Genomic DNA, 24,514 nt, shown 5'->3' with positions numbered 1-24,514 from the left:
AAGGTGGAAGCAACTCAACTGCCCATTGACAAATAAATAGACAAGCAAAAAGTGATATATACAAACAATGTAATATTATTCAGCCTTAAAAAGGAAAGGACACTTTGACACATGCTATTACATGGATAAATCTTGAAGAATTATGCTAAGTGTGATATACCAGTCACAAAATAATAAATATTTATAACTCAACTTTTATGAGGTATCTAGAATAATAAAATTAATGAAAACAGAAAGTAGAATAGTGTTTGTCAGTGGTTGGGGGGGATGAAAATGTAGATTTATTGTTTAATGAGTACAGAGTTTCAACTTGAGCATATGAAAAATGTTGTAGAGATGGTTGGTAGTGATGTTTGCACAACAATGAATATATTTACTGTTACTAAGCCATACACCTGAAAGTGGTCAAAATTTCTTGCTATGTATATTTTGCCACAATAAAAATGCAGCATCATTATGAAGTGATTATTACTTATGCTAACTATAAAGAGAATTAATGTTGATAATTTCAGTGCCACATATATTTGGGTATAATACATTATACATTGGAGGCAGTGGTTGATCTTATTTATGGCTTGTAAAACCTTAAAGAAAAAGATTTTGAATTTCTGAAGAACTGATCTCAGAAGAAGCATTTCAGGTATATACTGAGTAGTAGAGAGGTGGTCATTTAGAATTACTTTTTATAAAAAAAAAAGTTACAGATCAGATATTCATTGCAAAAACCTATCATCTTTAATTGTCAATTATGATTCAGTTATTTGCTTTTCAGAGGAAAAATAATAATCTTCTTTATTTAGTCTCTTCTTACATTTTTAAAATTTCACTGTTTGACTACAATAAATAAAAAAATCAACCTGGCATGGTAGCGCATGCTTATAATTTCGGCTACTTGGAAGGCTGAGGTGGAAGGATTGCTGGAGCCCAGCAGATCGAGGCTGCGGTGGCTGGGAGCAGCCACTGCACTCCAGTTTGGGCTTTGTGATATTCAAATTTTCCCCAATTTAATTATTATTCTCCTATAAGACAAAATCTCAAAGTTTCCACCTTGGCATTTAGGCCATCAAACAGTTTAGTCCTTAGTTGGTTTTGAGTTACGCTTCCAAATTATATTTCAACCCAAAGTGCTTGCTCTCATCTACATATCTCTCTCCTTTACTTCCATAATCTGAGTTGCGCTTTTTTCTAGACCTGAAATTTCCTCCTACTTTTCTATGTCTGAAAAGTACAAATTCTACCTATTCCATAAATTTCCCATAAGGATACCATCCAACTACTATGTCTGTCTCCTGAATTCTGATATCTTATAGCAAATGGTTCATTTTTTATTAGGTTAATATTATTTATTAATAATAACATTTATTTTGTGCAGTTTTATATACTTTTTCTACCTTGAAATGAAATATAAATTTTATAGTTATATAGTCATACAACACATTTTAACCAATATACCACACTATGCATACAAATTAATGTCTCCCTTTCAATGATGTCACCTTTTGGAGACAAAATGCTTATCACAATAGAGTCATTGTTCAGAATATTATTAAAAACCCTGTTTGGAAATTCTTACGGTATATTTTTGGTGGTGAGTGTTCATTCATTTGCAGATTAAGTTGATTTTGGAAACAGTAACCTTATTTGAACTGTCTGCTGTATTGGGTGATATAGCTTGACATACTTTTTTTTCTCTTTCATCTCTTTTGTCTGATTATTTTATAGTGTGAATATAAAAAATAAGATAGCATTTTAAATATATTTTATGCTGTATGTGAAATGTCTAAAATGATTTTTTCCCCAAATTTTGAGCCTGAGTAAGTATACAATTTTACAAAGGACTAATCTGCTATAAATAATTAGCACTTAGTTGGAAGGCTACTTTCTGGTAGTTTAGAAGTTTCATTTCTGGAAAATAACCAAATAATCACATACATAAAAATGGAAACAATTTACCGTTCCACACAGTCAGAAAGCCTGGAGCAATGGTTAGAAGCAGGAGCATCATGTCCTCCTACAACATATAAAAATCCATTATATGTGGCAACTCCCACACCTCCACGTCTTTTGGACATTGGAGCACATAGACTCCATTTGTTAGTGTGTGGGTCAAAGTATTCCATTGATTTGAGGCAAGAACTTCCATCACGTCCACCAACAGCATATAATCTAGAAAAAAAAGATAGAACTGTGTGTATATATATGTATGTATGCACATAAAAAATATGTGCATGGAATGAAAGCAAAATAACTTTGAACAAATCATTTCAAGTTTCTGAAGTTTCTGATGATACATTCTACTCCACTATTTTGTAGCGAATGGCATTTGTTTGTGAATAGTTACCTGAGAACACATGTTAAGGTCTACCCTACCCCACACTTCCTGTCTTCATTTTTGTCAAAGAGACGTTGACATAATAGGGTGAAAGATCCAATGGAAAATTCATTACAGAAAAAGGAGGAAGATATCAAAAGTGTTGTCAGCATGGTTCCAAAGACAAATGCTGACAAGCTTACAGTTTTAACTAGGTCCAACTGCCTAGTATCAGATTCTCTGATGTTTTCATAAACTACATTATTTATTATTAAAAATTATCACTAAGAAGACATTAACTTAATAATCAATGAAGAGAATAAGACAGAATGCAGAACTAAAGTTTTTTTCCTAGTAAGAACTACTGGCTCTGGCTTGTCTCTCATAAAATTTAAAATGCCAATTATTTTGTTAAGCAGCATTTTAAATCTAATTTAAGTTGAATCCAGCATCAATAAAAAATACAAACATTTATTAAACCATATACCTTTAACTGTTCTTCATGCTGAGTTGTGAACCATAGCAGCTAGGCAAAACAAAATTAAATGAATCAAATTTGATTATTTCAGCCTGTTCTGTATTAGAGAGGGTATTACATTACTGAATCACTTGATATCATTTAGGTCTGTCCAGAGATAGTCAGATTTAGGCATACCTTAATCTCTAAGATACTGTAAAGTTGGATCTTCTCCTAACTATAGACATTTCCTATTTCTTCCTGTGCAACTTTGCTAAAACAATCTGTGTTAAAAAATTCAACTGCACCTATTTCTGTGTGAGAGACAGGGCTTATACACACTCAGTATAGATATGCAAGGCCGTCTCCTCCAAATGACCCATGCTGTTGTCTTTAATTCTCATCATTCCAGCTCCGCCTATATACTGGTCTTTGTCTTCAAAGGGATCTAGTGTCTGAAAGCACATAACTGCCTAGTAACAATTCAAGCACCTGGAAAACTCTAACATCATAAGTTTGTCACATATTAGCTTGCAAGTGATAGACAAGTGATCAGGAAGAGGTAAATATTCAGTAAGTGTGAGACTATAAGTGGAATTCTATAGTTGAGAACCCTGAACACTAAGGAGCAGAACTGTTGAAACAAACACATACAGACCAAAAGTTTGATAAGAAGTAATAATGTAAAAAGTGGTAGCTTCATGAGGGTAAAAATAGAACTGGCTTGCCTGCAAAAGTGCTTTTCAAATTTAACATGTACACAAGTCACTGGAGATCTTTTTAAAATGGAGATTCTGATTCAAGAGGTCTAGGGTGGGGAAAAATTTAGTATTTCTAAATAGATCTCAGTAAATGCTAATACTGTTGGTCCCAGGACTACTCTTTGATTAGCAAAGGCCTACAGAATATTTAATCAAATGCTTATTTTAGACACATATTTTTCATCATGATGAAAAGAGGATTCCAACAAAGACTTTTAATTATTGATAACAAGCATGCCCTGGTTATTTGGAATGCTTATTGAATGATGGATCACACCAGTAAAGTTCTGTACCATGTGACCTGGGAGCAATGAGCATGCACATTCGAATTTACTCACTTGCTGTTTAATGCAACAACACCAACTGTGCTTCTAGAAGTTGACATACTGGCCACGTAATTCCACTGGCGTCCCTCAGGGTCCCATCTTTCTACAGTATTTAGATAGCTCCATCCATCATGACCACCTACAGCATACATTGGTCCTTCGAGTGTGGCTACACCTGAAGGATGAAAATAGTATGAAGGCTTACCTAAGTAGGCGATACACAATGGATATTGTTTCATTTTGCAAGCAATTAGCTGTTTATACATTTGTGTTTTGTTTCTTAAATTATTTTGCATACATAGGAATGATTTACTGAATCTGTTATAAAGCTAAATATGGTTTTTAACCCTAGGAAACTTTAATCATAGTTACTATGACATAGAAGGCTATCATTGTTGTGACACTGAAGTCAAAGGTAGTAGTAGGGTAGTAGAACGCACCATTGTTAGATATGTACTTTTTAGAAGAAGGAAGCTGCTTGTTTTTCTGGCACAATTTCAATGCTGTTTTTTAAATGTAAGAGGTAGATGACATATGATACTGAATCTTAAATAAACCTTAAAATTGTAGACTGACTATGGTTGATCTTTATTACCACTGGTTTTAAAATTAAGGATAAAAATATTCTTGTGAGATAACTAACTGGATGGGGTTATTTTTAAAGTTTAATTAGCCAGGTGCGATGGCTCACACCTGTAATTCCAGCACTTTGGGAGGCAGAGGTCAGAGGATACCTGAGTACATGGGTTTGAGACAATTCTAGGCAACTTAACAAGACCTTTTCTCCACAATAAATCAAAAAATTAGCTAGGTTGTGGTGGTATGAGCCTGTAGTTCCAGGTACTTGGAAGGCTAAAGCGGAAGGATCACCTGCCCAATGGGTCGAGGCTGCAGTGGCCGTGAGTGTGCCACTGAACTCCAGCCTGGGTGACAGAGTGAGACTCACACTCAAAACTAAATAAAAATAAAGTTTAGTTAGAAGTTTGTTCTGTTATATATTATACATAGTCCTTTTCTTCTTCTCATATGCTTTGAAAATTCATATAACTGGCTTTTTATTACCCACCCTCACATGTCCATCAGTCTCTCAGTGGTATAGCCTTATCATCTCTTCTACCTTTACTAACATCAGTTGGATTGAAAAAAGTTTACTCTGATTTTTCTGTAGGACCTGCTTTCTAAGCTATGAAGAGGAATTTCACTGATATAACTGAGCTGAATAAGTATATAATGTATCATTTAGTAGAGAAAATAGATCAGAATAATCAGGAGCAAGCAATACGAGTCCTGGATCTGCCACTTTTTAGCTGTGGAAAAGTCATTTTTTAAAAGTCAATTGTTCTTTCTTAAAAAAAATAAATTTTATGATCTTACAAACATATGGAGCTTAGCATGATAAAAGATTGAGGAGAATCAAAGTTTCTCACTATGGGGACATGATCCATCCAACCAGAACCACAATGCTTTTCCATCATCAAATACTCTCCTCTCTAAATTGAGCTTAGAAGAAACTTGCTGTTGTAGTTGCATATTCTTTAATAATATGCCATTTCTAAAAGTTGCTATCCTATCTGAACTAGAATTCCTTTAAAATTCAGGTGGAAAGAGGCAGGGCTAACAATTATGACACTGGCTACAAGAAAAATATTTCACTGATTTTTACCATATGCTTAAGCTTTTCAGCATTTAAGATATTTTGATTGATAAATTGGCTAAAATCCAATAATGTATAGCTAGATTGAAGTTTTAAAGAGCTCTACTAATAATACATTGTTGAGAAACTAAATAACATTAAGCTCTTACCTAAGCCATGCCGATGTGTTGACATGGGAGGCATCACAGTCCAAATTTTTCCAACTGGATTAAAACATTCCACAGTATTCAAAGTTTTTAAACCATCTCTTCCTCCCACAACATATAGCTTATTATCAATAACTGAAACTCCAAATTGAAGCCTACGACCACTCATGGTGCCAATATGTAGCCAACTGTTGGTCCTGAGGTCATATTTTTCAATTGTAGTAGTACCTGTCAAAGGGAGTTTGAACAATGACAAAATCCACTTGTATTACAATTCTGAATTATCATAATTCATATTATATTTATATCTATAACTTCGACTCAAATTAAGTAAGTAGGTGAGTCTACAATAAAGAAGATAAGATGAAAGGCAATATTGACCACTTCTCAATCCAATTAAAACAGTCTGAATAAAATAATTTATTTAATATGCATAGTTTGTACCCTTATAACGCCTTTTATGGCTATATCATGCTACTGGTAGTACCAACGCAGATGTCAAAAAGTATACTTGACAACAGAAAAAATCTTGTATTCATTTATTGAATGTTTACACATCTGTTACAGATTTAATTACTTATGATCGCTCAATAAATTAATGTATGCCCCTTTATATTTTTCACTTTGTGGGATGTGTGTGTTTATATGTGTGTTGATTTTAGAAACAAATTACTAAAAGACTGGGAATGAAAATTTCTTTTAAATGACCCTTTGGTTTTGATTTACCCAATGTTCCATCATGGTAACACAGAAGATTATAGTTAATATAGAATTACAAGATATTACTTCCTTTAAGTGCTAATAAAATTTCATTTTCTACTAAATTACTGAAGTACTAAGTTTACTTCCATTGTGTATTGTCACTACTTCCATGTAAATTGTCATTACTTTCATAATAAATTATCATTTCAGTAGGCAATGCTTGCTATCATTCACTCATAACTGTTGCTAGCTGTTTTTTGGGTTGTTTTTGTTTTTAGCAAAGGCTGATTTCGTATAACAAGGAAGTTTCTGGTAACAAAGGTGGAAAAAGATAGAATTATTATTCACACTTGTAGTGTAGCTAAGGTAGCCTGTGGTAAATTTAGGGAATTGCATCCTACTGCACAAAATCAACCATAGGAATAGGCAAAATCACTTTCCAATAGTTCCTTTACCAGAATGTTTGTGAAGAAAATTCAACCCATTAATTATAATGAAGATATAGCTAGCATTTAAAAAGTAACCATTAAAATTTATAGGACTAACGTATGGGGTCATGTCAAGTCAAAATTTAAGCAGAGTGTATATTAGATCTATAGCTGCTTCTGAAAGTTTGTATTGGATTAGTGGAAACAGTGCTTGTTCTTTCTTTTTATTTTAAGTATTTCCTGGTGAACCATGTGCTATACATATTTATGTCCCAAGATTTTGACTTTTCATAATAAAAACTTGTGAATACACAGGCACTGATTTACTTTTTCTCATTAACTATGCATTCTTTCATTAAAATGTGAATTTGGCTGTTTTACAGATCAGTTGTTCTATTGACTATATTTACAGCTGAGAAGTCAAGTTACAGTGTTTATCAGGGTATCTTTTCTAAACTGAATATCATTGGATGATACTATTAAAACTGGATTATCTACAAACTCACAACTGCTTTTCACTCTTTTTTTCTTTCAACCAGTCAATTTTCTTTGAATATTTTCGTATCTTTTCATTTTCCATTCCAAGTTTCCCAAATATGTCTTCCTATCCGCTTCTTCTGATTTTAACTTTTTACTTCTAGCTTTTTTGACTAGTAGAATTTGGAAAAGAACAATTTAGATTAGGAAACACAAGCAATGTTTCACTAATTAATAACATTAGGGAGATATCAATTGTGAGGTAATTAAGAAATTGTACAAAGCTACATTAATCAGCTGTATATAGAAAAGTGACACTGGAAGACATAGACATGTGCTTTAGACCAGGTTAATATTTTCCAGGAATTAGATTAAATATAAAAAATAAAATTATCCTACATCCTTTGACTGAGCATCTATTGAAATCTGATGACTTCTTCAGCATCTTTATTCAACCTCATCAATACTCTAACTAACCAAAATGTAATTCCTCTAGCCATGGTAGCTCTATATTAGAAAGAATAAAAATAATGTAGATTTTTATACTAATCTCTTTCTTTAAAATTTTTCTGTGTAAACTGATCCTCTGTTATAGACCGCTGCAAATATTATTTCTAAATTCATTTCCAAGCTCCTACTCAATCCTCATTTATTATCTATACAAGAGTGAACAAAACCCAGAAAACTTAGCAGTATTACCAGCAACACTGAATTCTCTGCAGTAATGGATATATCTGATTTAACCATTTCTTCCATCTAATTTTAAAACATTGTAAAAATAACTATATTAGCTTTTATTCAGTCCCCTGCCATACTGTCTTTCAGAATTCATTATTTTTAATAAAGAAAAAGTTATTGAATACCATGTATGTATGCCTCCAAAGTTTACCATTTGACCATGGTAAAATTTTGACTCTGTGATCATATTTAGAACTTTCTGATAATTCAAAAAAATACATTTTAGGAGTTATAGTTAACCCCAGCCATTGGTGTAATATCTATATTTAATAACTAATCTTGAGTTAATTGTATGAGTCAGAGAGGAAATGAGAAACTGAAGAAGTATTTCATAGACATCAAAAGGTGAAAGTTACAAAAAATCTTATATAAAAAAACTGAAACATGTTTCAATGATTAACATAAAATTATTTTTATAGCTTTGTGAAAGAATGTGAATTTACACATCTTCTCAATGCAATACTAATTTATAGAGGTAAACAATTCTCCTTTAAACAGTGTTTTGCTATATTTGTTATAATTTTTAGATTGTTTTCTTTTTTTTTGTTACTAAATGTTCACCCTGCTTTTTAATAGATTGTAAGATTCTGAAAGGCAGGAAACAGTTTTGTTGTTATTGGTTTTTTTTTTTTTTGCAATTGTGGCAGGGTAAGGGGGAAAAAAAACCACCTAAAATCTGAATGAGAATTCTGTTTCCAGGCTTTTTTCATGTTTATCCTTGGGTTCGTGATCTAACTGTATCAATAACAATCAAGCTGAGAACCAAGTTAAGAAGTCAATTCCATTTACAATAGCTACAAAAAAATTATCAAGGAAGACGTTTAGCCAAGTAGGTGAGAGATCTCCACAAGTAAAGCTACAAAACACTGATGAAAGAAATTACAGGTGACACAACAAAAGGAAAAGAATCTCATCCTTGTGGACTGGAAAACTCATTATTTCAAAAGTGACAATATGCCTAAAGCCACCTACAAATTTAATATAATTTCTATCAAAATATCAAAATTGTTTTCCAAATAACTAGAAACAAATGTTAAAATTCATATGGAATCAAAAAAGAACCCAGAAGGACAAAGCAATCTTAAGCAAAAAACAAAACAAAACAAAACAAAAACACACACAAAAAAACAAAATACAAAAAAACAAAACTGGCCGGGCTCGGTGGCTCAGCCTGTAATCCCACGCTTTGGGAGGCTGAGGTGAGTGGATTGCCTGAGCCTGCAGGTTCGAGACCCGCCTGGGCAACTTGGCGAGACCTCATCTCTACAATAAATTAAAAAATTAGCCAGGCGTGGTAGCGCGCGCCTGTAGTTCTGGCTACTTGGAAGGCTGAGGCAGAAGGATTGTCGGAGCCCAGCAGGTCGAGGCTGCAGTGGCCGGGCGCGGCCACTGCACTCCAGTCTGGGCGACAGTGAGACTCTAACTCAAGAAACTAAAACTAAAAAATAAAAATAAAAAACCAAAACTGGAGTCATCACATTACATGACTTCAATCTATGCTACAAGGAGACAAGGAGATAGTAACTCAAAACAGCATAGTTTTGGCATAAAAATAAACATATAAATCTGTGGATCACAATAGAGAGTCTAGAAATAAAGTCACATACCTACAACCAACTGAGCTTTAACAAAATTGACAAAAACATACCCTGGGGAAAGGACACACTTTTCAATAAATGGTGCCAGGAAATCTGAATTGCCATATGCAGAGAATGAAAATAGATCACTATATTTCACCATACACAAAAATTAACCGAATATTGAATAAATACTTAAATGCAAGATGTGAAATTAAAAAATTACTAGAAGTAGACATAGGAAAACTCTTCTAGACATTGGTCCAAGCCAATGAGACTAAATTACTGATGACTAAGACCTCAAAAAATAATGCAATGAAAACAAAAATAGGCAAATGGAACATAATTTAAAATAATAATCAATGGAGTAAACAGACAATCTATAAATTGGGGGAAAACATTTGCAAATTATGTATCAGACAAAAAGCTAGTATCCAGAATCCATGAGGAACTCAAAAAACTCAACAACAACAACAACAACAAAATACCCTATTAATAAGCAGACAAAGAACCAGATGCTGTGAATCACACCTAAAATCCCAGCACTTTCAGAGGGTGAGGCAGGAGAATTTCTTGAGTCCTATGATTAACTGGCATATTTCCTATATGCTTCCAATTTCCAGTTACACATATCAAAGGAAAGAATAGGCTTCTAGTAGCACAAAACTTTGACTTTTGCATAATTTTGTACAAAGTGCTAAATGACATTCCTATGAATGATTTGCCAACACATTTACCGTTAAGTGGATTGACTTTATTTTCTACACAGCCAACTTTTAATATTCTTGCCTCATTGTTTTCTTTTTCTTTCTTTTTTTTTTTTTGCATTGGAGTCTCACTCTGTCACCCAGACAGGAGTGCAGTGGCCGTTCCCGGCCACCGCAGCCTCAACCTGCTGGGCTCCGGCGATCCTTCCGCCTCAGCCTTCCAGTAGCTGGAACTACAGGCCCGGCTAATTTTTTGATTTATTGTAGAGATGAGGTCTCGCCAAGTTGCCCAGGCGGGTCTCAAACCTGCAGGCTCAGGCAATTCACTCACCTCAGCCTCCCAAAGCACGGAATGACAGGCTGCCCTGGCTGGCCTCATTGTTTTAGAAACACGGGTTCACCAACTGAGGAATCAAGTGTATAAAGCAGAACTCTAGAAAAGTGGAGTATTATGTTGTTGTTGTTTGTTTGTTTTGAGCTGTGGATTCACTCTATTGCCCAGGTTGGAGTACAGTGGCATGATCACAGCTCACGACAGCCTAGAGCTCCTGGGCACAGGTGATCATTCTGCCTCAGCCTCTTGAAGTAGCTAGGACTACGTGGGACTACGCCACGAAACATAGTTAATTTTTTTATAGAGATGTGACCTTGCTATGCTTCCTAGGGTAGTCTCAAACTCCTTGGCTCAGTCATCCTGCCTCGGTCTCCCAAAGTGCTGTGATTATAGGCATGAGTCTCAGTGTCTGGCCAAAAATTAGGTTTTAAGAAGTGTTTAGTGTGGGAATGATGGTTAAGAAACTATTCTCAATTTCATTTGGTGAAATTCTTATTTAAAATCATTATTTTATTCCAGGTTTGAAATGTTGATCCTTTTACTAATACTCCAAGATTCTTTGTAACTGGTCTTTGATCATCTAACAGAATATTGCCAATAAGAGTTAGAGGACACACTTTGGTGTCTGTCAAAAACAAATTTGATGGATCTTATCTCTTTCCTTTATAATAACAATAAATATGCTTTTCTTGAAAATATTAAATATTACAAAGTAAATACTCACATTTAAAAATTGCTTCCATAAAATAGAAGTGGTTATTAAGAGGTTTGCCAACACTAAAGGACTATGTCCCATAAGGTAAAAGGAAAATGAGGTCGCAAAAATCAAATAAATTGCCTTATTTGTGAAAATTAGCTTTAGATACATTCATTTAACATGGCTTTAATATCACTCTCATAATTTTGAGGGTGTTGAGAACATAACTTCTTTTTCAGATGAAGACATTTTCTAAATGAATTTGTTCTTTTTACCTTTCATAGCATCCATGCCTCCCACAGCATAAAGTACCCCCACAGTTGATTTTCTAGGCTTTGTCCTTGGGCTTTGCATCATGGGCCTTCTCTCAGGTAAGAGATGATACTTCATAGCTTCCATCAGGAGCTTTTGACACTCAAGATCACCAGTAAACAGGGAACTGTTTTCTAGATCTGCCAGTAACTGAAAAACAATGAAGCATGGCATATGAATTAAGAGTTCACTATTAGAAAGAACATATTTTGTTTAATTAACATTGGAGACAAACAGAGCTCATTCAAATGCAGAAGTGTTATTATCTGATGTCATTTACTAAGATGTTTTCATTTTTGCTTATTATATAAAATAATTAAAAGCCTCATGATAGTAGCTAATGATCTATGCAGATTCATTACGTTTACTCAGTATTCATCTTTTGGATACGTACACATATAATCTGAAAGAATGAGAGCAAAAAAGCACTCATAAAAATATCGCTGAAAGCAGAGAATGGCTGTGTCTGAACAAAGCAAGCATCTCATAGTCTGCTGCATGTATTAATAGCTAATGCAGGTAGCAACATTTTTGGTAGGTTTGGGATATTGTGTGGTGGTGGTCATGGAAAAATGCCCAATTAAAATAATATCACCCATAGGGGATGGCATCTTTATAATCAAATCACTTCTGTAGAGTATCCTGAAAGCAGATTTTTTTTTAAAACTGGACTGAGGCACGTTAATAACTAGCCACCACATTACAAAAATAGATGATTAAATTGTTTTTAACTATCATTACCTGGCAGACAATAAGACCCTAACTGATATTAATAAAAGCTGGGTAAAGTATTTTTCTTCAGATTAGTTGGAAAGAAGTCAAGAGTATGTTTCAGAATGTTGTCAAGGGTCTTATTAGATTGGTTGAAGTTTTGAGTCCACAGTATCACAGGACATTGAGAGAAATAGCAGGTAGGTTGTTGGAAAGAAAGCTAATCTTACTCCATAACATTTCTCTGACATTTTCTCTCCTATATAGGTTAAGTTGAGCTCTGGTCATACTCTACCTGTTATCTCTGATAAATCACTATTTTGACTTGCCATATGAGACCCTAGGTGTTTCCTTAATGCATATACTTTTGGAAATAGAACTAAACACTAGGCTACACATTTTTATTTTCTAAAAATACTTTCCAGAGATTCATCACAATTCTGTACATATATTTCATCACTAAATTAAGTTCAAAGTCACTTTGAAAATTGTCTTGGGAAGCCTATATTTCATGCTATAGCCCATCACTACCATCATCAAGAAAAGTTTACACAATCCATATTCTAGGCCATAATTCATACTCAGAGATGAAAGGCCATGGTATAACTGGTTGTGCATTTGAGCTGAAAAATTTTCCTTATTTCAATAAAGTGAGAAAAGTTTAAACTAATCATTTTGCTGAAAGAATATTTTATAGACTTAAGGTTATATAAAGTTAATAGCTTCTGATCTCTTATATCAGTGCATCTCAAATATTTGCATGCCTAAAAATAATCTGGAAAACCCGTTAAAACACAAATTTCTCATCCTCATCCTCATAAATGCTTCACTGGGTCTGGAGTGGGGTCTGAGAAATTGAGGTTTTTAACAATCTCACAGGCAGTGTTTTGTTGATGGCCAAGGAACAATTTGAATGACATTGTCTTTGAAAACCTGATAAATAATACAGATCTTCTTTTGAGAATAACACAAGCTTATGAGCTTATTAGTACAAGTTATGAAGCTTATCTATCAATGTCTGGGTTTAGAATTTTGAGTCTAAAAGTATATATATATTTTAACATTTCCCTTTTTGGTGTTACTATTGAATTGTTGTTGGGATAAATTTGCTATAACCAGAAAGGCAGTCAATGGTTTTACACTGCATATGTACAGATACAGATTGTTAAGAGAAAGCACACAGTTTTGTGGGTTTTAATTAGCAGCTAATGGTAAATATATATATATATATATACAATTAAGTTCACAAACTCATCCTAGAAAAAGTACGACATACCTAATTGTTGAATATCACTATGGTCTCCCTTGAAGGACTCCTCTTGAGAACCTATGCACTGATGCCAGTGCCTAGACTACCTGTTAAAGCAATTTTGGAACTTTTTGTCTGGAATAGCCTTTAGAGCTGTCATCATATTACCCTTGATGTCCTGAATGTCATCAAAACATCTTCCCTTCAATATTTACTTTGTCTTTGGGTAAATAAAAAAGTTATTGGTGGCCAGATCAGGTGAGTAGGAAGGGTTTTCCAATACAGTTATTTGTTTACTTGCTAAAAACTAATTCATAGACAGTGCTGTGTGAGTCAGTGCATTATCATGATGCAAGAGCTCCTTTGGGACCATTTTTGCACACACTTCTCTCATGTCAAGATTTCTGCTTAAGATTTTGCTGTTTCTTTATTGATGTTTATTTGATCTACTATGCTTCTCACAGCCAACTGACAATTTCTACACACAATTTGATAAATTTTTGCAACGCTTTTGTAAGTTCTGCTTGTTACTCACTGTCCTGACCTCTATTTATCAGTGATGCTTTCTCTCCCTTCAGAACAATGTTTAATACATTTGTACACTGCTGTTTTCTTCATGGCATTATTCCCATAAACTGGGACTAATATGTCCCTGATTTCACTTCCACTTTTGCAAGAAATTTAATGTTTGTTCATTGCTCTAATTCAAATCCTGACATTCTCACGACAATAACTCTGATGGCCATTCCAGAAAAATAGCTCTAAAATTGATTTGACAGGTAGACTCAGTGCCGGCATGAGTGCATCATTTCCCAAGAAGAATACTTTGAAGGTGACTGTAGTCATATTCAGCAATGAGGTATTGTTTGAACTCATTTAGTATGTATGTGTATGTATATATATGGAGAAATCATCAGCAGATTAACATTCTATTTTTCAATATTAATGCCGGGTTAGTAATTTTGTTAAAAAATTTATTCTTTTTAATATATATGAAAATATTGATATACTAAGTTAAGAGAAGCTCTCTCTATTGTGGATGATATTTGAGGACACTACCCACAGGTTCAATAAATGTGAAATCCATATGTGTAATATATTCATATATTTTATAACTTATATCTACTATTGAGTAATTTTATACACAGAAAAAATTGTGGTTATCACCAGTGGTAAAATTACATAATCAGACTGCATTCCAGCCTCATTAAATTTCACATACAAAAATTCAGTATGAAGTGATCTTATCCAAAGGTGTTTGTTTTTAAGATTATTTTTGCTATAATCTTTCAGTTAAACAAGCATGATGAGGGTGCCATTATACTTATTCTCTATTTCATCTGAAATAATGATGGCACACTTTCAATTATAGTAGATAATTATCCATGTTAGTAACTATTATCCAGGATCTGACTTCTTCCTGCAGTCTCCTCTGGGATGCTATCATACTGACTATTAACACCTTGTTCAGAAGGTGGACAGGAAAAGAAAAATAGTTTGCTTAATAATTTTTCATGCTTTTTACAAGTACTATTTTATGAAACTGGAACTAATAAGTATTCTGGTTTTCAAGGATTATCTGTAGTTTTATTTTTTTTAATTGTATTTCTTGTCTTTTATTAACAACCTCTAAATGAAGGCTGGATGTTTCTTTTCGTGAAACAAATATTGTTTACTCCAATTACCAGAAATCATCTGAATAAAATATAATTAGGTAAATAAAAATGAATTAATGCCCACTGGTAGTTTAGAACTACACTTTATATTACTTGGGTACATTTTCTTACCTGTGGTGGAAGTAATGGCAGTCTGATGTAAGAAAGCAGCATCGCCAGGTCTTGTTGCCTAGTCTGTACATCATGCCCCACCCACTGCATTAGAGCATGAAAAATGGTTTCTTCATTGGGCACATTAATATCATCACTGCACAGAAGTTTTGAAATTTCATTAGCTGGAAGCAGGAGGAATTCTTGGTTCTTTATTACTTCAGTGAAATGTTCCTAGGAAAGAAAAGCCATCTACTGAAATTTTGCACTTTGAAACTTCTTAACAAAATAAGCGTATCAAGAATTCCACCTTGTTTCACTTCAGAAAAGCACAAGGAACAGATGTACCTATATCAAATAGGTGTTATTGCTACCCATGACAGAGGTACTGGGAGCCTTCTGAAGTTGAGATGCCAAATGTTTCCATTGGGAAATATTAATTGAATACAAAGAAAGCCCTTATTTGCTTCACAGACCACATGGGCAGAATGTCAGAGCCCACAGCAGTGCTTTTTGCTCCCAGCCATTGTATGTGACAACAACAGCTCATGACTCTAGAACTGAGAGTCTTATTTTGTCTTTAGTCAAAAGCCTTAACGGAAAGACTGAAAGTTTTCAAAGTGGAAACTATTTGAAGGTCTAAAAGAGGTAACTCTGGCTATGCATGTGTGGCAGCAACTCCTCTGAGATGTGAAAAAGATTGATGAACAATGATCTTTTCTTATGGAAAAGTATATTCTTCTATTGACCAAGGGAACTATGTCCTTTGACAATGGGCAATGGATAGTAGATTCAGAACAATCTAAAACAAATTCCTCTGAAGTTTTTCTTTAGGAAATAGTGGGGCTGTCTTTCAATTTTTATGCGGTATACCTCAGTTATCCCTTCTGTCATTGCATTCTATTTTGTCAAGTATCAACTTTCAAACACTGAATTTCAATTTTTTCATCAAAACATCCTTGCAATTTTTTCAGTTTATAAATATCATATGTTCTTTCTTTGACTACACAATTACAATTTCTAACATTTCTCACAGTAAAAATCTCTAGCTTAAAATGCAATAAAATATATTTATAAAATGGAGGTAGCCAATCTACTTGGCAATTTATGTTGCACAATAAACAGATATTCTGGAAGCAGCTTAAGGTAGTCTAAATAATTTGGTGTCTGAATAAATTAAATTATTCCTGCATGTTTACTCTCACTTTAGTCATTGTGGATCTGAGTTAGCCTAATAGCAAAATTTTTCATACAACAATCTTCAAGGTTTATAGATGCATCAGGAAGATCTAGTGTCATAAATTCCAAACTAACTTGCCTATTTAGACAAAGAATGTTTTTATGATTAAGTCAAGCAGTTGAAAGAAAGCTGCTGTTCTTACTGAAGCAGATGCCTCTGTTTAAAAAAACGCTTTTCATTTGTATAAATAATGGTGATAGTACTACTACTACTAATACCTTACACTTGTACAGCACTTCACACTTTACTGAGTATTTTCACAAGTATTAAATTATTACCAATGTGACCTTGTAAGGAGGTGAAGTTTATCAAAGAAAACGTAGGTGATAGTTTTTAATCTCTTATGGAGTAACAGGCACAGTTTGGACTTAAACATAAGCTTCTGAAATCATGCCTTCTGCATTTTGTTTGATACTATACTTGCCTTTCATAAGTGATACAATTTTTTTAAAGGGTTAAAAAAGATAAAACTATAAAATATGATATAACTTATGACTATCTATTACTGGTATTGTATGCAAACTTTGAAATAGTGTTAATATTATAGAACATTTTATATTTCACTCTCCTTTCTATCAAATGTCCAATGGGGACCAAATAAAGGAGAGAGAGAGAGAGAGAGGGAGAGAGAGAGAGAGAGAGAAGGTAGTGGTGATGGAAAAAGAAAAAGAGGAGGAGTAGAAATACTATCTCAGTGTATAATTTCTACTAGATACTATCACTGTATGTAAAAGACCTACTTAATAGCAAGTGCAGTTCATATTATAGTCTTTGACATTTGATTATGCATTTGAGAGAGTTAAAATAATTACAAATGATTTTTATTTAGAGAGAACCAGAAATTATGATTTTTTGATAAAATTTATTATGACTTCAGATTTGTTGCTTGAGACTAATAAAAATTGCTGGAAAATATAACAGATTAGACTAAATAAAAATAAATGTATTTGTTTAAATATCTACATATGATACTGCAGTATCCAGCACTTTAAAGACATAATTAGTTAAAGTTAAGACAAATTTTAAATTGTTTGATTTTGGAATTACTTTGCTCCTGATTTAAACATTTTCTTCTATGTACTTTTCCAGGGAATCTTCTTTTGTGCCATGGGTTCACTATTTTTTATAATATATATCTATATATATCTATATATCTATATATATAGATATAGATATATAGATACAGATATATATATATATATATATATATATATATATATATATATATATCACACACACACACAATTTGAGTTGGAGTCTCACTCTGTCGCCCAGACTGGAGTGCAGTGGCCGCTCCCGGCCACCGCAGCCTCGACCTGCTGGGCTCCGGTGATCCTTCCGCCGCAGCCTTCCAAGTAGCCGGAACTACAGGTGTGCACTACCACACCTGGCTAATTTTTGATTTATTGTAGAGATGAGGGCTTGCCAAGTTGCCCAGGTGGGTCTCGAACCCGTGGGTTCAGGCAATCCACTCACCTCAGTCTCCCAAAGGCGTGGGATTACAGGCTGAGCCACTGAGCCTGGCTATTATATATTTTTTATAATCCACATTTACGTTGTGGTAAAATTTATTAAATGACTATAGCATATTTGTTAAATGTGTCATTGGCACAGCCAACTATTTATATTGGCAGTCCCCAACCTTTTTGGCACAAGGAAATAGTTTTGTGGAAGACAATTTTTCCACCCACAGGGGATGGGGGGATTGTCAGGCATTAGATTCTCATAAGGAATGTACAACCTAGATCCCTTTCATGTTCAGTTCACAACAGATTTCATGCTCCTATAAGAATCTAATGATACTGAGGGTCTGACATTTGGGGGAGCTCCGCTTGCTGCTGCTCACATCCTGCTATGCCACTGGTTCCTAACAGGCCACAGGCATACTGGTCTGCGGCCTGGAGTTTGGGGACCCCTGATTTACATGATTGAGATAATTAATTTTATGTTTCAATTTGACTAGGTCATGAGGTCCCCAGACATTGAGCCAAACATCATTCTGGTTGCATTTGTTAGGGTGTTTCTGGATGAAGCCCACCCACATCAGGGAGGGCAATCTGCTTTACTCTGTTTACCAAATTACTTGATCATAATTGAATCTCTAAATTGTTTAACTCTATTTTCAACATTAAAATGATTTGGATTCTTATACTACCAATGCAATATTGCAAAAACATTACTATAGCAAGTGTTCTACATATTTTACTGTATTCACAATTGATACTAAAATAACTAAAGAAGAGTGATTGAGGGAGACAATAGTATTGCATTTTTATGCACATCCTTATGTAACACTCAGTTTCAGTTGCATAATAGGATAAGGAAGATAAGTTCAATTTGAGCAACAAAAATAATTCAAGCTGTTTATCAGAAAGCAGTTGGTCTGCATGTGTAAGATGCCAGACAGGACACTGTTACTATTTAGTTCAAGAAGTTAAATAACTTAACAGGACGTTTTTATGTTTTGCTCTTGTGATAAAATTAAGCTTTGACCTACATAACTGCTGCTACTTTAGATTATATGGCAACATTATTTAGGACACAGGAAAATAAATAGCATAATTAAATGACATGTTTTAAAATGCTAATCTATTAGAATATGATTCTTTACACGATGGTATTGTTTTAGAAATATGGTTCAAACTTCAAATTTTGAGCAATGATTTAGTGTAGAAACAGAAGGAGAAAGACTCATGAGAAATTTTTAGAGAATTCAAATTTTAGAAATTTGAAAAAAATTAAGTACTGTATAAAACTTTTGAAAAATACTCTTTATAGTCATCTCTATTTTAAAAAATAATGCTACTTTTATTTATCATTTTTATGTTTCATTCTTTATTGTCCAGTCATATGCAACTCTATTTTGTTTTTTAATCTTAAATAACTGGAATAATTTCCTTTGTTTGATATATTTGTCCTTTGATTGGTTTTCATAGACAGATCCATCTCCTATAGCTTTTCCTCCTTCAGAAACAAAAAAAAATTCATTATATTTGCATTAAGGAAGTATTAGCATATATGGTAAGGCTTTATATTTAATAAATTCTGTGTATTTATTCCTGCATCCCAGCAGTCTATATTTTATGTGATTGTTATCTGATTGAATAAAGTTCATCTTATACAATGCAACTTTAAAGTAATTACCACATAGGAACAAGTTTATTTAATTAATTATAATTATTAGTAGAATTGAGACGGATTTTAAGTTAGTTAAAAGATTGAACTGCAAACTGTCTTTAATCAAAGCAAAAATATTTAATAAGACATAGAAACATCCATTTAATAAAGTTGTCTGATTTACTAATTTTAGTAGTTCTTAAGGTCTTCCAATTAATATCAACTTATTCATGTCAACTTATTTTAATTTAGTGACATTTAACTTTAATTAAAATCATAATGTGCACAAAAAAGCTAAAGTACTTTTTAATTTTTATTTATTTATTTATTTATATTATAAAGATGTGGGGTACAATTCAGGGTTAGGTATACAAACATTGATTATGTAGGTATCGTTGTTAATGAAGTATGCTCCTCCCTCCTCTAGCAGTTTCCCTTAACTGCCAATCCCCAATCCCCCCCCGCCAACAGTTTACCATTACTGCCAAACAGCTAAAGTTCTAATTGTCCAAAAATATGAGGGAGTTTTTGATAGTATTTTCATTTTTCCAAGTTTTGAGATTGAATTTTTTTGGTTTCCAAAATGAAAGACTTGCTTGAGTAAATCTCAAACCAACACATATTTTTATCTAATATATTTTATGTACAAGTCATCTGTATAATATGTTTATATTGCTTATTAATTTTACCATGAAATCAATATATTATTAGTTCAAGTTAATGTGAAGCAATTGATTTTACCATAGTAAATTTATGTGCCACATTCAGAAGCTCTGTACATCCTTGGGCATCTCCAAATGATCGAATACCCAAGCAGTTTGAAGGATGGAGTTGCTTTATGAGAAAACTGGAGCAGACTTCAATGACCTGAGTCAGCTGCAGGAGACAAGCTGCAGCCAGCAAACTTTCAATGGTATCTTCTCTCAATTGCAGAACACCTAGATGGTTTGAAAAAGTGGAGAATGATTACATGTTACGTAAAGTAAGACACGGATATTCCAACTAGTTGAATTGTTTTTATTTCCCTCTCTAATAAGGCTACACTTTTTAGTGTACAGTAACAAATCTGGGAATTCATTTTGTATACACCACAGAGCCTATCTGTAAATACTACTAAGATGGCTAGAGGGAGCCAGACTAAATTATGAAAAGGGACTGCAAATAAACAGTGAGTATCAACATGTTGAAGGACAGCAACATCTTATTTCTTTATAATGTTTGTCCTGTATTTAAACCTTAAATCAATCATTTCATATTATATATGCACATGAGAACATCATGATATACACTTTAAATGTATATATTTTTTATTTGTCAATCACACCTGTATAAAGAAAAAAAATCTGTTTTCAGTATGATGCAGATGCAAGAAACATAATGTCATTATTGTATAAAGATCATATAATTGGCCATACGAGTCATTCACTTGTGTGGAGCTAAACATCTTAGTAAATGAAAAGAGCATTGAGTTTATATGTCTCTTTATTTTTATTTTTTGGTATGAATAACATTGAGCTTATATGTTCATTTTTTAATCTACATTTATTAGCTGGTATGAAAGTCTTTGCCTAAATCTTATGCCTGGAATTGACCCCTGGTACTCTCAAAAGGAAGAAAATGTTGCCAAGAGTACTCAAATGAAGAATTGCCTCTATGATTATTTACTTTGGTATAAAAAGCAGGTTATGTTTGATAACATCTGTAATACATTTTTAAAAAGAGAATCAGAAGTAAATTAAGTTGTTTCCTTTATATTGATATAGCTGTATTGTTTTTAGAGTATTTTTGGTGACTTGTTGCAGACATTATAAGTTATTTTTATAAGATATATTCTTACTTTTTGTTTAAGCCAAGTTATAGATAAGTTATAAAGATTGTTTTAAGAGTCCTATACAAATTATAAATTATTTCTTTAATTATTTTATTCTAAAATACCTTAATATGGACCCTATATGGTTGCATAACCATCAGGGAAAGAATGATATATTGATAAATATTGTGAGGCTATTTAAACTGCAAACTATATTATAAAGAATTCTGGACCATTAGCAGATTTTCTTGAATTGTTTCTTGTTCTGGATTTTGAAGGAAGAGCCCTGCCCATCTCTCATGAGAATTAGTGAAGTCTGAACTATTCTCATTTCACATTTAAAGATTTGCCTAATAAAGACATTAAAATTTGGCCCTGTTATTAGGAGAAACATTCATTTAGATGGATATTTCAGTTGTAAAGGTCTTGGGTACACTAAGAAAGCATTGCATATTACAGTATACAGTATTCAGTTACAAAAATGCTTAAATGAATTAACCCAGAAGCAGAAAATCAAGTACTGCATGTTCTCAATTACATGAGAGCTAACATTGGGTACACAGGGACATATGATGAGAATAGGCACTGGGAACTCCTAAAGGGGAGGAGGGGGCAAGGGTTGAAAAACTACCTATTGAGTACCATGTTCACTATTTGGGTGACAAGTTTAATAGAAGACAAAATCTCACTATCACACAACATACCCATGTAACAAACCTTTACATGCACCCCTGGATTCAAAATGAAAAAAGAAAAACATAAGTATTTAAACATAAATCCTATTTTGAAAAAATGCTTGAGGAAGTCTGTTTATAGTGGGGGTATTTATATTAAATATTATAAGGGTAGACAAGACAGCTGGCTGAGTTATCTTGGTCTACACAAAATTTAAATAAAAAAAGAAGTTAATTGGGAAAAAAAACATTTTTAAATAAGGATTAAAATTCATCAAGTATGAGAAATAGAGTCCACAGATGTCTGGAAAAGAAAACAGAAGTATCTATGAAGACTCAAGGATGCTCTAATCAACCTCCTGATTTGATGAAGTCTGTGGACATTTTAGAACATAAAGAAAATTTGGAAATTTTTTGTTTAAAAGCTTGTCAGAAGAAAGGTGGGAGTCGAAGGCAAGGGGTGAGGAAAATTGAAATTTGGAAGTAATTTTGTTAGAACCGTGGTCCTCAAGTAGTATGCATATTATTAGAGATATATAAAAAAACTTTATAAGGCACAGATCAATTTTATGTAAACACATTTTAGAAGTTCAACTTTCATATATACTCCTTTTAAAAAACAGTCTAGCCGGGCTCGGTGGCTCAGCCTGTAATCCCGCGCCTTTGGGAGGCTGAGGTGAGTGGATTGCCTGAGCCCGCAGGTTCGAGACCCGCCTCGGCAGCGAGACCTCATCTCTACAATAAATAAAAAAATCAACTGGGCGTGGTAGCACGCGCCTGTAATTCCGGCTACTTGGAAGGCTGAGGCCGAAGGATCACCAGAGCCCAGCAGGTCGAGGTTGCGGTGGCCGGGAGCAGCCACTGCACTCCAGTCTGGGCGACAGAGAAGACTCCAACTCAAAAAAAAATAAAAAAATAAAAAAAATAAAAAACAGTCTACTCCTAAAACAGGCTTTACTTTCCCACTTCCTTTCCACAATTGACTTTCTCTCGTCTCATAAAAATGCCACCTATCTCACCTCTTCAGATGTTTACTATGCTACATTATGAAGCTAAGGCATAAAAAGATCTCTGAAACAAAAGTTTGTTTATATTTTTATTGAGATTTAATTAATATAAGATTCACCCTTTCAAAGTGTGCAATTAAATATTTTTAAGTACATTTACAAACGTTTACAACCATTATCACCAATTTCAAAATATCTTCATCACTCCCAAAAGGAACACAATAACTGTTAATAGTCTCTCTCAATTCCCTCCATATTCATGCAACCGCCAATCTACTTTCTGTCTCTACAAACTGTCCTATTTTGGACATTTAATATAAATGGAATCACACAATAAGTGATATTTTGTGACAGGCTTCTTTAACCTGGCATAATGTTTTGAAAGCTCATCTGCATTGTAGCATCTGAGTACTTCATTTCTTTTTCATTGCCCATTAATATTCCACTGTTTTCATGTATCATATTTAATTTACCCATTCCTCAAATGACAAACATTTGAGTTGTTTCTATTTTTTATTATGAATAATGCTGATATAAATATCTATGTAAACATTTCTGTGTGGACATGTTTTCAATCACCTTGGACATAAACCCTGGTGTTGAATTGCTGGGTTATAAGGTAATTTTATTGTTTAACTTTTAAGGAATTTCCATATGTATATGTTTTTAAACAGAACATTGTTGGCATCAAATTGTTATAGGTTTGAAATTCCACTGGATATATTTAAAATGCAAATGTAATAGTGCTTTTAAAAATATATTAATATTTTAATATATTGGGTATCATATGTTTTACAACTACTTTAAATTACAATAAAATTTAATCATTAAGGAAAAATAGAAGGTTAGCACAGTTTTTCAAATAAGAACAGTGCAAGCAAAAATGTTTGAAAACAACTCTGTTGGAGAAAGCCAAGAGGTAAGCTTTTAGCTTTTAAAATAACCTAAGAATATATGATAAAAATAAATGTAATTAAAAGCTAAAATACCCTAAAGATTAAACAATAAATCTGGAATGAAGGTCAAAATACTTTTGGGGCCCAAAATTCATTCTTTTACTTTTATTTTATAGTTTAAATAAATATGGTTGAAATATTCTACAAGAAGAGATGAACTAAATATCTGTAGAATTGGAAGAACCCACTTACAATCTTTAAGAAACAAACCAACAAACAAATAAACAAAGAATGTGCCCACACCATTCAAGAAATTGTTCTAGTCTGTTTGTGTTAAATCACTTTCTGCTTTAATGCTCAAAATATTTTACAGAAGATTATTCGCCTCATGTTCTTTTATATTGAGATTAAGTTCTG

General features: G+C 33.3%; 1 protein-coding gene across 1 annotated transcript in view; it reads right to left on the bottom strand.

Annotated features, from left to right (window-relative positions):
* Positions 1 to 24,514, bottom strand: part of KLHL4 (kelch like family member 4) — a 146,330-nt gene that overhangs the window by 18,323 nt on the left and 103,493 nt on the right. The window contains exons 4-9 of the mRNA XM_008058753.2: positions 20,452 to 20,648; positions 15,375 to 15,587; positions 11,591 to 11,777; positions 5,659 to 5,883; positions 3,868 to 4,030; positions 1,954 to 2,166 (exon numbers count right to left, since the gene is read on the bottom strand). Of these exons, the coding sequence (XP_008056944.1) occupies positions 1,954 to 2,166; positions 3,868 to 4,030; positions 5,659 to 5,883; positions 11,591 to 11,777; positions 15,375 to 15,587; positions 20,452 to 20,648 (1,198 nt within the window). The remainder of the gene's footprint in view (positions 1 to 1,953; positions 2,167 to 3,867; positions 4,031 to 5,658; positions 5,884 to 11,590; positions 11,778 to 15,374; positions 15,588 to 20,451; positions 20,649 to 24,514) is intronic.

Source organism: Carlito syrichta, unplaced genomic scaffold (genome assembly GCF_000164805.1).
Source record: "Carlito syrichta isolate Samal-C Ts95f unplaced genomic scaffold, Tarsius_syrichta-2.0.1 Scaffold303623, whole genome shotgun sequence".
Taxonomy (NCBI): domain Eukaryota; kingdom Metazoa; phylum Chordata; class Mammalia; order Primates; family Tarsiidae; genus Carlito; species Carlito syrichta.
This window is presented reverse-complemented; position numbering and strand designations above follow the sequence as displayed.